At 44.5% G+C, this 15,773-nt stretch overlaps 1 protein-coding gene across 1 annotated transcript; it reads right to left on the bottom strand.

Annotated features, from left to right (window-relative positions):
• Positions 1 to 2,518: 2,518 nt before the first annotated feature.
• slc16a6b (solute carrier family 16 member 6b) lies at positions 2,519 to 9,815 on the bottom strand. Its single transcript, XM_018757271.2, has 6 exons — positions 9,482 to 9,815; positions 7,172 to 7,435; positions 6,236 to 6,379; positions 5,338 to 5,466; positions 3,434 to 4,273; positions 2,519 to 3,264 (listed from the first exon to the last, which is right to left on the bottom strand). Exons 2-6 carry the CDS (start codon positions 7,407 to 7,409, stop codon positions 3,026 to 3,028), a joined length of 1,590 nt encoding a protein of 529 aa, XP_018612787.1. The 5' UTR covers positions 7,410 to 7,435; positions 9,482 to 9,815; the 3' UTR covers positions 2,519 to 3,025.
• Positions 9,816 to 15,773: the final 5,958 nt, after the last annotated feature.

The raw sequence follows: 15,773 nt of genomic DNA on the forward strand, positions 1-15,773 counted from the left end.
GCGTGGTGAGACTGCCACGCCGGGGCTCGTGGGTACCATCCCATTTGTAGAAGTGCATCATGAAGCTGCTGTACACACACAGCAGCTCCGCTCTGTTCTTCCAATAGCCGACATTGTACAGAATGGTCATGTGTACCTGCCTTTTGGTTAATGTCCCAAAGTCATCGAGACCTTGAGTGTACTGTGCCTCCCCTCACCGCTCTGCCTGAACCTTTCGATTAAGAAATTTTTTGCCTTAAATGCTGAAAATTGTGTCTTAATATCAGCAGATGATGTTTTGTTGGGACATTTGCTGACCATAATGTTTTATCTGAACTGACCGCTTTGTTCGTGTCTGTGACACATTTATGTTTAATCTTGTACTTTTTTTTTTTTAATCTTTTTTTCTCCTCAGCAAGGTTAAATAACATTTTCCAGCGGCTCACTTCTCAGTGGGTGTTCCTAAATATTGTGTTTTCCCATAACGAGGTCTCTAGGATGTCAATTGTAGGTGGCTAATGTTAACTGCGCAAGCTACATCACCTGTATGAACTGTGTGAACTTCGAAATTGCTCTCTGCTCTTTTTGCCTCGTCGCTCAGGTTCCCTCTGGGGTACAGAGCAGGGTACATTGTGGGGTGGGGGTGCGTTCTGGAATCGCCACTGTTAACCCTACGTTTACTGTACATTTGCTTGGGCCACAGCGCCCTCCTGCAGGCCAGCCAGCGGACCACGCTCCTTTCCCCCTCAATAAAAGCCAGATCTCTTTCACAAATGCACATGTGTGTTGGTGCTGTTGTTTTGTTGTCTGCAGCCTAGGTGTGACACAATTATGTCGTTTCTCTTTCAGTTTTCAGATGTTTAAGATGGCTGCGTGTGTAGCCTCCTACAGTATGAATTACGATTTGGCACTAATCGTAAGCCTACGTGGTACTCTCGATCACTTCTCAATTAGGGTATTATATCTATACTTTAGAGCTGCGCTGATTTACTGGTTTTTGCAGTGTGGTTCTTTTCACAAGGTAAGTTTACTGGTGATGTGTTTGAGCTGGTTATACTCGTCCTGCTGATTGAGTAATTTTAGGGTGGAGAAAGCTGTGGGTGTTTGCTGGTCTCCACTTGAAAAATGCTGCTTAAGCATTGCGTGAGAACTACTGGTGTCAGTGTAATGGCGTGGGCTTTGCTGTGCACTGCTTCTGAATGACCACCAGGCGGCGCACCTGCACAGAACAAGTCTCATCTGTGACGAGGGTGTTGCGGTGTTAAAATATGGCTTTATGCTGACATCCAGGGACCAGTGGTGTCCTAATTATATTCTGGTCAGTATCACTGAGCAGCCAGCTGAAGTGAGGAATCCATCTAGATGAAGCATTTGGAGCCCTTGTGCTCTGCTCACAGTCACTGACTGCAGGGGAAATTAGACCGCTGAGTCAGCAGTGTTGGTACATCTACAGACACAGAAGTACCGCCCTGCGAATGCACTGTAGCCTGTCTAAGATGTAAGGTGTCGTCCATATCGATGTTGGCGAGAGCGGACGATGGTATAGAGACGCAGCAGAGCGTGTTTGGAAAGGGGCACTACAAAGGAATTGGGTAAATTCTCCCAGTGGTTTCTTGGTTAACAGGTTGTAGGTATGGAAATACACCACAGGGAAGAGGTGAACCAGTAGGAAACTACAAAATGAGCAGGAGGTATAAAATGGCTGGAAATGTAAGCCATTACAGCATGACTTGGGGCTGCTCAGGTGGTACATGAGAATGATCTTTAGTGCAAGAGATGATTTTAAGTTGGGTATGTATGCATGGACAAGTAGTCATTCTGTATTTATGGCTATGTGATACTCTGAATTTGCAGCCAGTGTCGGTCGGTCTGCTGCTACAATGTAAGAACTGGAATAATTAAGAGAGCCACAGCATTTGGTTTAAATTAATTTGGTTTTATTTAAAAAAAAAAAAAAAAAAGGTACAAAGTGAAAAGTCACATCTTTAAATAACCACTGCAGTCTCAGAAGCATGCAGCTGCTTAAAATTTAAAAATACAAATCCAGATGAAGAAACACTTAACTAAAGTTTTAAAACATAATCTTTGAGTGTCCATTTAAATTGATTGCAATTAAACTTACCCGTACTGAAAGTGAATTCAAATGGCCCATTGCAGTGGAAAAGTGTGTTTCTGCAGATGGACTGCGTGATGACATACAAAGGCTACACGCACATTACCGTGTGCAGCCCTCACACCCCATCACTCCTCGGCACCATTTGCATTAGCGTTTCCACCGGAATGTGCATTGAGTAACTTGGACTATTCTCTATTTGGAAAGTAAAAGTCGTAAATACTACCGTTTAAACCATTACACAGCGTAGTTATTCTTGCTTCATGGAATGCAACAGGTATGTCCTTAGAAGATGACATGGAGGCATTTTAAAGCAGAACTTCTAAAAGTGTTTTTTTTTTTTTTTTTTTTTGAGTTGTGCTAATGTAGGTCTGGTTGGGGGGAACTGGGTTGTTTCCCAAATGAAATGATTTTTTCTCTAGAATGGAAAAGGAGGGCTGGCAAGTGGCGCTTTTTTTTTTTTTTTTTTAAAAACTCGTGTGAATGTTGTCTTGTTGCGCTTCAGCTTAGGATTCACTTGTACGTATGACAGTAATTCAAGTTGTCTTTTACGCCAGACTTGGCACATTCCTTCCAAGAGGTACTAACACTGGAAATTACAAAATAGTTTGTTAAACTCAAAAATTAAAATCAGCAGCAGAATTTAAGAGGTTGTTCTGTATTATCGCTAAATGACCCAGTTGAGCAACAGGCAGCCTATGAAAGGGTCAAGGGTCACCTTGCCTTTGGTTGTTTGTCGGAGTTCCTGGACACCCCTTCTTTGTTTGAAGCAGAGCTGAAATTTGAGGCTGTGAGCGGATGAGTGTTACATGAAGACCGCTGGCTTGGATGCATAGGTGACGCACTACAGCAGTAGTTTTTCAAGTTCTCCAGGAATTTACAAACAAAATTGAGCTGGTTTCCATTCTCCTGTCGGTTCTTCCTGTCAAGTTCTCAGGCGGTGACCCCGGCAGGACTGTCTGGCACCAGGTCCACCTCCATGAAGTCCACGGGCGTGTCCTCGTGGGTCACGTCAGCCTCCCTGGCGTTCCCCGGGGCCCCTGTTTGGCTTTTGCAGCAGGCAGCCCTCTTGGCAGGCAGCACAAACCCAAGGAACAGGGCCCCCAGGCCCATGCCCACGGCACATGAGTAGAAGGCTGAGCCGTAGTTTTTGGTGCGGTCTACCAGGTAGCCTGTGGAGGGGGAACATGGCATTGTACTGAAATCCTTCCTTTGCGAAATTTTATTCTTGGCATGCAACTTCCACAGAGAATAATTACCGATAATTAGCTGTCGAAAGGTAACTTTAGCCACTGTTGTTATGGGGTGGTGGGAGAGCGAAAGCGCGAGCCGTGTCCCTACCTCCCAGGGGTGGTCCGGCCAGCCCTGCGAAGCTCTGGATGAAGACGTAGACGCCGGCAGCCGAGGGCATGCGCTCCACACCCACCACATCATCTTCGGCCAGCATGGGTATGTGAGTGGAGGCGACGGTGCCCAGCAGGAAGCCGTAGAGCACGCAGCAGACGCTCAGCGCCCAGAAGCCGTCCGCAGCCGGGAACACGGCCAGAACCACTGCCAGCAGCACCACGCAGCCTAGCAGCACGTGCAGCTTACGAACAGGCGCCAGGCCCATCGCCCAGCCTACCGAGAGCCTGCCAAACACCTCTGCCACAGCTATGATAGACAGCATGCAGGCAGCACGACTTGCGGCAACGCCTCGGCTCACGCTCAGCGGGATAATGTACAGCTGAGGCGCAAAGAAGCCCAGCGTGGCAAAGAGGCCGAACATGGCGTAGCAGATGAAGCCTCCGTCCCGGAGGACAGAGAAGTCCAGGAGCTGCGGCTTTGGGGCCGGTGTGCTCGGCTGCTCCTCTACCTGCCTGAGCGGCACCTGCTCCTCGGTGGGCGGCGGCTTCTCCTCAGTCATCTCTGGCTCACTTGACAAGTTTGGACAGGAGGTGGACAGAGACTGGAGGCCTGAGTCCGCCGATGTTATGGAAGTACGAGTGAGTTCGTTCTCCAGGGCGTAGGTGGTTTCCAGCGGCGCCACCGAGATCTCGGAAACATCGGAGTCTTGCGTGGGTTTAGGTTTTATGACAATTGGCCGTAGCAGGGCTCCGCACACCATGATGACAGCCTGGAGCACCCCCATTGCCAGTAGGCAGTAACGCCAGCCGACCTGCTCTTTCATGGCAGTGAAGGCTGCAGAAATGCAGAGGAGCACAGTTATAACCAGCTCAGTCCTCGCCAAGAAACACGAACGTGACAAATCAGTTTTCACAAAAGCTGTTCCACTGTTTTGGAAGTTTTTTTTAATAGTGAATAATTACACATTGTTTTTAACTTGCTGCCTTACATTTATTAATTTAGCTGATTCTTTTCTCCAAAGCAGCTTATACTGTTAAGGTCACAATTATTATATGCTTATAGTCATTTACCCATTTACACAGCTGGGTAATTTTACTGGAGCAATTTAGGATGAGTACCTTGTGTAAGGGTACTATAGCCAGAGGTGGGGATCAAAGCTGCAACCTTTGGCTCCAAAGGCAGTAGCTCTAACCAGTACGCTACCAGCTCTTGCCATAGCCTTTAGTTAAGCACTAGGTTTTTTTTTTTTTTTTTTTTTTTTTTTTTTTTTTTTTTTTTTTTTATTTTATAAAAAATATACACTTCTTTAGCCAACTGCAGCTGTATACATAAATACAGCTTAGGCAGGGATTTTACATCTCAATGTGACATGAGTGTTATACAATTCAACTGCATCACTCAAAAGTTTGAGTCCAACCAAATTCAAATCCCATGAGATCAGCACCAACCCCCCCGAGCATAGCTATACAAAATGGCCTTCATAAATTTGATGTTGCTTCAGTCCCCTCAATCCATTACTTTCCATTTCCTCCCCCCCAAACTTGATTTTCACTGTCATTCCTGACAGTGCTACTTGATATACATCTCAAGCACTTTGATACAGCCTTGCTGGCCATGGTACTATGAACACATAAATGAAAAGCGAGAAAAATATAAAGCTGCACTGCCCACGACAACCAACTCACAATACTGCTATAGTGTCTTGCCAGTACCAGAATACCTGATTGCTGCAAACTCACCTTCCACATCGTGTCCTGTTTGCACTTCCCCACTGTATATTTTAAAAACTGTCAAAATGTAATACTTCTTAATGCTTGTTTGTTTTTACAGAATGTAAGTACCAGTTGTTCTGCAAGCTTTGTGAACAGGCTGTGTAGACGAGGCGGTCGGTGGTGTACCTGGAGCAAAAGCGAACATGCAGAAAGACTCTCCTGTGGAAGCGACGGCGGTGACTAGGGATCTTCGCCGGCTGAAGTACAGTGACAGGATGGTGACCGTGGGTAGGAAGGTGAGGCAGTAGCCTAGGCCTGTGAACAAATAGCAAAGAGCAAGATGACAGCCAGGGGGCCCCTACACTGGACACCAGCGACAGCTCCGGCTCTGTAACACGTCTGCAGTCTCCTGAAAAAGAATTGGATTATAGAGACAAAAAAGAGAGAGAGACAGGGAAAAGAGAAGTTGCAGAGTTAGGGAGTGTCCATTTAAGTGAAGGACAGGAAATAACACTCTCACTGGGGAAGTCTAGCAGTGCTTTGTTTGGATCTGTCAAAATGAGAAATATTATTGGCAGAAAGAGAGAGAATTCCAACAAAAAAAAATGGACTGTCTCAGGTGTCAAGCCTTCCTTTTCAATTTTCCCACAGTTAAAAGAGCAATAGGATGCATCTGGAGAATAGTGTGAGCTGTGAAGGGCTACTAATCACCCCAGCGCTGGACTGTCCTTACAGTGCAGCAGTTCCATGTACAGTGACCTTTGAGAGATATCAGACGTCAATATCAGCCAGAGCACTGCTAGGAATCCCAGAAACACACACACATGTAAATTACTAGAGTTCACGTGAAATTTTGGAACTTTATCTTTCATTCTGTTATCCAATTCTGGCTCCTTGGGAAAGAAAAACAATTTTTTTTTTTTTTAAAAGCAGGACCACAAATTTAAAAAAAAAAAAAAAATTTTTTTTTTTTTTTTTTTTTTTTTATCTTGCAGAGTTTAACAATGTCAGGCACATTTCCTATACACAATGCCCTTGTCTGCAAATGTGGTCCTTGGCTGCAGATGTGGACAATTAAAAGTACCTGAGACGATGCCCATTGTGATGTACATCTCGTTGACGGAGTTGGTGAAAGCGGTGGTGATGGTGCCCAAGGAGACCAGAAAACCTCCGCACAGGACCACGGGCCGATGGCCGAACCGGCTGCTCGTTGCCGAGGCCAGAGGGGCTGTGGGCACAGAGCTTGCATCTTAGATCAGCAATACCATGGAACTGGGAGCGAATTACTGAAGGTATAAGACCACTTGGTTGCAGTGGTTAAGGAGCGGGACTTATAAGAAGGCAAACTGGGAACTGCTGTTCTCTGCCTGAGCAACATCATAGTAATAATACCTGTTAAGTGCACCAATAAAAGAGAGTTCTTTAAACATGTTGGAAGCAGAAGCTATGTTATAAACCAAGTAACGGCACGACAGCTAACATTACAGATGAGGCATCTCTGCATCTGGGGAAGATGACCGCTTTCTTTTTCTTCTCAACCAAAAGAAACCAATGACAGAAAGATGCTTTATATGACATCTCCAGTGTGGTGCATGGGAAAACCAGTTTCAATTTTTTTCTGCCCTGAGGAGGATTCAGCTAGGAAGCTGTCCTCTCCGTTCAGAGGGACAAGGGTGGCACAGTGGGCTGGCTGACCCAAGCTGTTTTGTCTACAAAGAAACCGCTGACCTTGACAACTAGGCTCTGGACCTTGGGTGCAGCAGTGCAGATTTGAACAGGGCTATGCATGAGGGAGAAGCAAATTTAACCACAGTCACAATAAAATGGATTGAATGGGGACACTGCGACTGCTGCACAAAGTGCCCGATGAGCGCAAGTGCCCGTCTAAACGGACAGCAACACCAGGAGTTAAATAACTGGAATATGGAGGCAAAGCTAGAGACTAGGCAGATGCCAGGATTCAAATGTGAACTGTTAGTTATTTGTGCTAAGTCACATGTGCCCAATGTCAGACACTCACCTGTGAAGGTCATGACAAAGATGCAGATGGAGATAATCCATGACACACGGCTGTTGCTTTCACCAAACTGTTCCATGAGGTCAGGCAGAAAGATGCCAAAGGACTTGATGATCCCGTAAGTGAACACCTCCACGAAGAAGAAGGCTGCGGCTACAACCCAGCCCCAGCCGCCGTCTGGCACTTCAGGGTACACGGTGGGGGCCATGTACCGGCTCACTCTTGCCAAACACCCTGTCATGTCTGGCTTGGGAGCTCCTCTGTGGGCTGAAAGAAAGGGGAATCGGGAGTGTTTAGACAGAAGAGTCTGCTGCTCACCTAGCATTATGCAGTTGAGCTACTGTCTCTTTTCAAAGTCTTTAAGCCAGTCAACATTAAGTTTAGATTTTTTTTTTTCTATAAGACAATTTATGATTTAGGAAAAAATGTAGGCATCCAAAGGCTCAAAGTACATTTAAAATGGCCCTCCTGACCAGGGGAGGCAGCAGTGATAAAGCCAGCTTTTCAAACCCCTTTTTCTCTCTCTCTCAAGCTATGTGTGCAAATGCTGTGGTTTCCTGTATGAAACATCACCGGATGACAGTAACTATAGCCCTCTACGGAAGGAGCGGTACGTGGAAGGTCTGAATAGTTTGTTCTGAGCCACAGGGTATCCGCTATTACACACGACAAGTCGGTCAGCTGTCTGGATCCGGAGGCATCGAGCCAAGGTATTTCCTCTCCCGACAGCAGGGAAACAGCAGCCATTCAGAAGAACAGAAAAAGCTTGGCTGAATCATTAAACGCTTGTAACTGCAGTAGCAGGTTGGAGGTGCTGCAGAAGAACATCAGTAATGTCATGGCATTCATCTGGTTATATGTCACTTCTTCCCACAGGTCAGTGGTCCTGTGACACGCCAATGTTTAGCGCCACTTGGCTGCATTCTGCTCCCCCAATTCCTAGTTGAAGCAACCCTTCAGGAAGATGTCAGTTCTCTAAGTGACACTCTGGCGGTAAGATGAGTGTCTGGTCATCTCCTCTACTCTCTTAAGGACTTCTTCCAAATTACAGTTATAAGTACAGCATACCTCACTGTCGATACCGTGCTGATGCCCTGAAATGATCCGATTTCTTTTGGCTTGATATCGATCCCACAGATTTAGGCTGGAATGTCATGGCCAGGGATTGTAAGGCGCCGCAGAAATAATGGTGCAATGTACGGTGACGGTACAGAGGAAGTAACGGGTGCCCTGTGTCATGTTCTAGCGTGCACGTGCCCCCGCCCCCAAACAAAACCCATCCCTCCTGGATTTTCCCCCAATCTGTTCTCCTGCGTTCCCGTGCACCTCAGCCTTCCAGCTGCACAGGTTTCTACATTTGGCCTCATCCAAAGGGAAGAACAAAAGTGATGTCACAATGGCGTGACTCACCTGACCACATGCAGTTTTATCTGCAGAACACAGGGATTCAAGCATGTATCTGTGTCATCTCTGACCCGTTCTTTTGCTGTAAGGTCAAAGATGTGTGTGACCTGTGGCTTTTGAAGTGCTGCTTGCGGTTTCAGTGCTTTTTTTTTGTGGGGGTGAAACAGTGAGAAAGAGTAAGAGGCAACAGATTTGACCGTGAGAGGACAGGGGTGGGATGGGGGGTTGTGTTCATCTGAATTTCAAAGGAAATTTTAATTCCAAGAGAAAATGTAACTGTGTCTATGCATTTTCAAAACGGGTTGTTACAATGAGGAAGCTCTAATGTGACTTTATATTTTTGTCACCCGGGATACACAGAATTTGCAAACACATTCCCATAGTTTTACACTTCAGTTGCATTGTATCAGGCTCATTTATTTCTTTTCTCCAGCATTTTACCCTGAAGCCCGTCCCACGTCGTTGGTGATCATGGTCTTGACAACTTTCGTAAGAAAGGGATTTAGGTTTTATTAATTTTCTTATTTATTTTTGCGATGCAGAGCAATGAAGCATCTGCTCGATGACAAAACTTGAACATCTTTTTTTTGTTCCCTTTAAATGCAGAGTAGTCGCGCGCTGCCTGGATACCGGAACCCAGAAAACAATTAAAGTAACACAAAAATTAAACGGTGAAGTGACTATTATTTGATTTGAATATCCGCCCATTGCTTTGGTTCAGTAATCGCTATCTAATCAGCCCATATCTGAAATTAAAATGATATGAAGAGATTTTACGTTACCTCCCAAATTGTTCTCACGACCTCTCATATTTTTTTTTTTTAATTTTTTTATATAAGCTGACGTACAACTTTCTCAAATTCTTAATTAACCGAACATGGTAGGTTATGTACCAGAAACTCCACTTACCAATTCTTGGAGATCAATCGGGTTCAAATGAACGGAACTCGTAAGAAAATAAAAAATCTTTTTCTTACTTAAATTTTGTGCGACTGTTCTGACGACCTCATCTTAGCGCTGTTATTGAATGTTTCTTTCCCTTCCAGTTCTGTTTCCCCCAAATGAAAATGTCGCTAATCTTAAATGTGGGGAAATTCTTGTGCGAATTCTAATAATTTAACCTAAGAGTGAATATAAAAAATGTCCTTTTTCTAAAAGAGGCCGTAAGCGCACCCACGAGAGCCGCGTCTTCTCTAAGTGTGCGGGATGTCTCTTCTAGTCTCTTGTTTTTATACCGGCTCAAGCCGGTATGTTCCCGCGAGCTCGCGCATGCTGCTGTGCGTGATTGCGTGCGTCGGAAGTGCGCGGCGCAGCTCGCGCCGTAGTGTCACAGAGAAGCAGTACGTTGAACTGCGCTGGTTTGATATTATTTGCAGTGTGTGTGTGACCCAGTTTGGCATATGCCGTTTGTGAAACGTTTTATCGAACGTAATTTCTTTTGAGAAGCGGAATCCTTCGCCAAAAACCGCTGCATCAATGTTCCACCGCACGAAATTACAGTACGTTTCCGTTGTGTCGTAGTCATCACACGTGTGTGTGTGTAACTCTCAGGTGTTAGCGTACTGATAAAGTGTTTCGTGGGAAATTTAGCACTTGTGGAAATTCAGACAACAATAATGTTAACGTGCGATACTGTGCTCCATTCGCCGGATGACTGCAGCAGGTCTTGTGCACGCGCACGCATCGCGCAAGAGGAGGGGGAAGAGATGGCAGGATCGCACGAGGCGAGACCGGGTGAAACAGGTTTATTCCAGTTTGGTGCCATCAATAAATGTGCCTCGAGCTGTGTTACGTCATGTTTTACTCTCCGAAAAATACGAACGTTTTTGTCAGAAAGCGAATTGATATCGTTCAGTTGAGTCAAGTTCAAGTTGTGTCACGGGAGCAGCATTTTTATACAGACTTCTTCTGCCGCGAGTGTTTACGCCGTCGAACGGGGGGCAGTTGTGTGTCTTCTGTGTGTGATGATGCCTGTAGGAAGCAGGTACTTAAGTTAACCAGTTGAACGCTGTAAAAGTGAATTGACTCGACGTTTAAACACGGCTCCTTTGCCAAATCGCTTATCGAACTGCGCTTAAGTTTCATATATGAACATGATATGTCATGAGTTCACGGGGGTCGTATATATCTTCTGAGTTGTCGCACTACGGTATAGCGTGAGTGCTTCGGTGTTTTTTTTTTTTTTTTTTTTTTAAAACCTGTGGATCCCTTCTGCTTCCCCTTTTTTTTTAGCGAAATGCGATATAACGGCAAAAATGGCCCAAACAAGGTGTCACTTTAACACCCGACAGTAGGTTGTTCGTGTATCGAAGCGCGGCATGTGGCGCCCGATGCGGCAACCCTGACCACCTATGTGCTCCTACACCTCCTTGTCCGGTTATTTCACCTCGGCAGAGCAAGACAGACCTGTTTTTACTAAAGACACTGTTGTTTCCCACTCCCCCGTTTTCCTTTTTTTAAAGCAGGAAACGCTGAATGCACGTGATTTACGTGCAAGGAGAGACTTGTTCCTGAAATCCTCAAGATGTTGCTGGGTCGGTCATTTGTCTTCTATTGGTCTGCATGCAGCCTTGCGTTGCCGGACACTGCCGAAACACGCTTTCCTCCAGCCTGTTCTCCATCTGGTTAAAATGTCATAAATGTATTCATTTTGACTGCCACGCGTTATCTGAATCTCTTTTCGCTACCCCGAGTAAAGGCACAAGTGTTCCTCCCAAGACTTTGAGTCGCCAATCCAGTTCTCGAGGCCACTGAAACTCCTCTGACACCTTGCCACTGAACTCTTACACAATGGTGCTCGTGAGAGAAAATAAGTCAACATCACCACAGAAGTGTGTAGTGGGTTGTATGTCCTGTAAATTATAAGCGTTTTGACTGATAAGCACTCCTGTTTGCGTAGGCTCTGCTGATGGAAGTATGAGTTGAGAAGATGACTGATAAGCTAGTAGGTTTCTGCGAATATAGGTCGTATCTCCTGTATCTTTCGACTTTGCACGATGTAAAGAGGCGAACTGCAGTGTGTTTTAATAAAGTTAAGTGTAGGGTATCACATGATGGTTGGTGTTGATAGGTTTATGGTTCCTAATCTGGCCATCGGTGCTACGGTGGACTACATACAGTTCTATATTTCCAACTTTGACCTTAATCGGAAATTCTTCCATTGCCGTGGCTGTTGAAGAATGTGCTTAAGCGATTTCGTCATTCTGCATTTATTTTATTTAGGTTTTATTTTCAGTACCTTGGACAGCTCTCATTCTTCAGTTATTTCTGCATATATAATCAGAACCCAATAGTGTATCAGGAGAAATTATTACAGTTAGACTGTATCTTGACTTCAGATAAAGATTCCAATACGGAGGGGTGCGTAAGAACACATTTAGATGGTTTGAACTTATATTTAAAGGACACAGCATTTGCAGGCTCTCAGGTGTGTTAAAGGCGATCGATGAAGAGAAAACTTTTCAGGTAAGGATAGAGTTGGGTGATGTCCACAGAGGGTCACAGACCTCACTGAAAGGTGAGGCTTGTTCCCAGCTCTGTTCTGTATTTTACCACACCTGTATTTACTTTGGCATGTACCAATATGAAATATGTGTAAATGGTCACTTGTGTAAATGCAAAAGTACACACATTAAAAGCGTCTGTCAGAAATACAGTCCAGGTCTATGGCAGCTAAACTTTGTGTGAGCTCTTCTTCACACAAGTTCAAATGTGGGGAAGAGAGTCAAAAACATGATTTATGACACATATACTTATTATGGCAACTTACTAACCTAACTTGTTAACGTTGGGGACAATATATGCTTTTCAATTAATCATATCTTCTGTTTACTCTAGTTGACTATCTCAATTTTAATCAAATAAATACGAAGCAAAAAAGTACAATCTGCTTGCCAACCATCTGCCTAGCCACATTGTGTGATCTTCAACCGTTCGGTCAGTCCAGGTGGGTCGAAAGCTTGCTGAGGACATTAAAATTGAGTAGAAGCGAAATTGGCTCGCAAGGAAGTCGCATTGCTACTCCAGGTAGCTTAACGTTATCCAACTTGGCTTCTTGGTTGTAATTTCGTCTCTTACACGGACATCAAAGTTCTGGTCAGAAACTAAGCATAGCTTTTTAATGAATGCTTAGCAAGCTAGGCACACAACAGAAGAATTTGACATTTCATTAGATGGGATGCTGAGTTCACGAATCCTGAAACATGGCATCCTTTGGCAAACAAAGATGATGGAAATGTGTGATGTGTAGGTGGTACGTAACCGTTACAGTTTATTGTATTAGGGAGGATACATCGTCAGTATACCCTTTACATTCAGTAACTAACACAGGGTCGGATTGCTGGTTTCAGCAGGAGTTGGTGGTGTGCTAGTAACAACAAGGAACAGACCTAAAGTGGTTTAAAATAATTATGATACGGAGGAGGCACACACGCATGTTGCCTGAAGCCGCTTGTCCCGACCAGGGTCGCGGCGAGCTGGAGCCTAACCCGGCAAAACAGGGCATAAGGCTGGAGGGGGAGGGGACACACCCAGGACTTGACGCCAGTCTGTCACAAGGCACCCCAAGCGGGACTCGAACCCCAGATTTGCCAGAGAGCAGGACTCACCCAAGCCCGCTGCGCCACCATGCCCCCACTGAGGAGGCAGTTTAAATTAAAAATTACAGTAAATAGCAAAAAAGAATTGGTAGTCAAATACAGGTTTCAACATTTTTCATAAGTCTCCTGGGTGCTGCCTTTAAAAAAAAAGGATGATTGACAAAAATGACTGAGTTAGAAAAAATACTGTTTGTGTACTGCTTGTACTGACATTACTCATTTGCAAGAGAAATAAATTAACATTTGACCTGGCGTACTAGTTACCATACTTGGCATATGTCAATTTATCTGCTATTAGTTTATCACCATATTAGTTAACAAACCTTTGCACGCTATAGATTTTGGAATGTGGCTCTTGAGTAGCAGCAAGATAAAATACTTCCGACCAATAATACTTTGACGGCGGGTGAGTAAGATGAGGCGTTGTATTAACCCATATACTGTAAGTTTTAAGTTCTTTTCATTGATCTTACAGTTAATGTGAGAAACAAGCTTCCAGTTGTTGCCACAGACTGTGTGCTTCACATAAACTCTTAACATGGGAGTAACTCATCAAATATCAAGAAATGTTTAGACAAACCTTTATGAAAGCGAACACTCACAATACGGGGTAAAAACTTTTAACTAGTCAACTCCTTGAAACACTTTTTGGCAGAGTTGCGCCGTCACTTTTTTGCCTGTGAAAGTCAGTCAAAAGTGGGAGAAACCCGCAATGAACAGATTGATGAACAATAAACTATAGTCTTGATGCAATGAGAACATGTTACCCTGTACGGTATTGGAACCACAGCTCATAGGTTAATGTGGTTTACACACAGTCTGAGTCTCCTCTGTACTGGGACAGCAGGTTGTGTTGGCCTATTATACAGTAGCTGAAAGCTCAGAAAATTTCTATTTCTAAAACAAAGATGTGAACAAGACAAAACCAAAGAATGTTCTGTAAATATTTTTCTGTTACAGAAGACTTTTCTTGTTCCCTCTCTCATATTTCAGATAACCGTGAGTATCAGGGCAAATGTTTACGGGTGTTTCCCATGGCTGAGGCCCAGGCCCTCCAAGAGGCTTACACAAAGCTTGAGGTGTTTGGGAAGAAGGGTAAAAAGTTTTTTATAAAAAGAATTAATTTTTTTTTTTTTTTTTTTAAATTATAAATTCAAGTTCATGGCAGTACAATTAAAATCTTCATTAGCACTGCCTTCTGTAACATGGTTCTGCTGTAGTCATCTTATTTTATCTCTGAGTAATTTACCACAAGAGGGGTACGGTGGCATGGCGAGTCTAGGGTTTGAGTCTGCTTTTCAGTTTCAAATGAAATTGCATATTTAGCTGGGTTCAGATTTGATGACTGTTTAGGTTACACTTTAGGTCTGAACAATTCAGGTCAAGTGGGTTTTTATTGTCATTCCTCTATATAGCTTGTATACAGTGGAATGAGATGTCATTTCTCAGGGACCATGGTGCAACACAGAACAGTACACGAGACTACGTAAAGTGCAAATACACAACAGTGTGAGACAAGTGCAGGACAATTAATATAGAGAACAGAACAGTAGATGCACAAAACAATAATTTCACAGGACATGGGCTGTAAACCATTTTGTAGTGTAGCAGCAGTAAGTATTAAGTAGCAGTAAAAACGAGTCCCGTAATAAAAAGTGTCTGACGCAGCTTTGTAAAGTGCAGGTGTGCAGTGGTATTGACTCATGCTGGGTTAGCTCTTTGGCTTTGCCAGGTGAGCGTTGGGAGGCAGCAGGGTGTTGGGTAATCTGACTGCCTTAGGGAAGAAACTGTTGCGGAGTCTGCTGGTGGTGGCAAGGATGCTCCTGTACGGGTGAAGAGTCCACGAGAGGGGTGAGAAGGGTTGTCCGCAATACTAGTGGTTTTGCGGTTGCAGCGGTTGTTGTGTGAGGCGTTGGTGGTCGGTAGAGAGACTTCGGTGATCCTTTCAACTGTTCTCACAATTCACTGTAGGAGTCAGAGTTAAAGATGCTGTACAGCACGTAACTGTTCTGTCGCTCAATGACCTGCCGCTTGATAAGAAAATACGTTGTTGTGCTTAAGTCGCAGACAAAATATACTTTGAATTCATCCCATTTCTACCATACACAGTGAAGTCATCAATAAAGACAACTAAGTCTGTTTCTGAAGCAGCGAGACATGCACAAGCTGTGATATTCCCTTTGACAACCTTTACTGAAGCAGTGGCAATGCAACTAATGCAAAGTTTCAAAAGACCTCCTTGATGCCTAGTTTACTCTTAAAAAAAGTGGTAGATGATTGTTAAATTACATACACACACATACAATGTCTACAACTGCTTGTCCCAAGCAGGGTCGCGGTGAACCGGAGCCTAACCCAGCAACACGTGGCGCAATGCTGGAGGGGACACACCCAGGACGGGATGCCAGTCCGCCGCAAGGCACCCCAAGCAGAACTCAAACCCCAGACCCACCAGAGAGCGGGACCTGGCCAAACCCGCTGCGCCAAGCAGTTGTCGATGATGCATGGTTACTGAGCTTTCTAGGAAGTTTATTAATAAAGAGCCTTTTTTTTTTGGAAGCATTCTCACTTGACAGCTTTTTCCCCCCAGGCACCTAAAACTT

Source organism: Scleropages formosus, chromosome 8 (assembly GCF_900964775.1).
Source record: "Scleropages formosus chromosome 8, fSclFor1.1, whole genome shotgun sequence".
Classification (NCBI taxonomy): Eukaryota; Metazoa; Chordata; class Actinopteri; order Osteoglossiformes; family Osteoglossidae; genus Scleropages; species Scleropages formosus.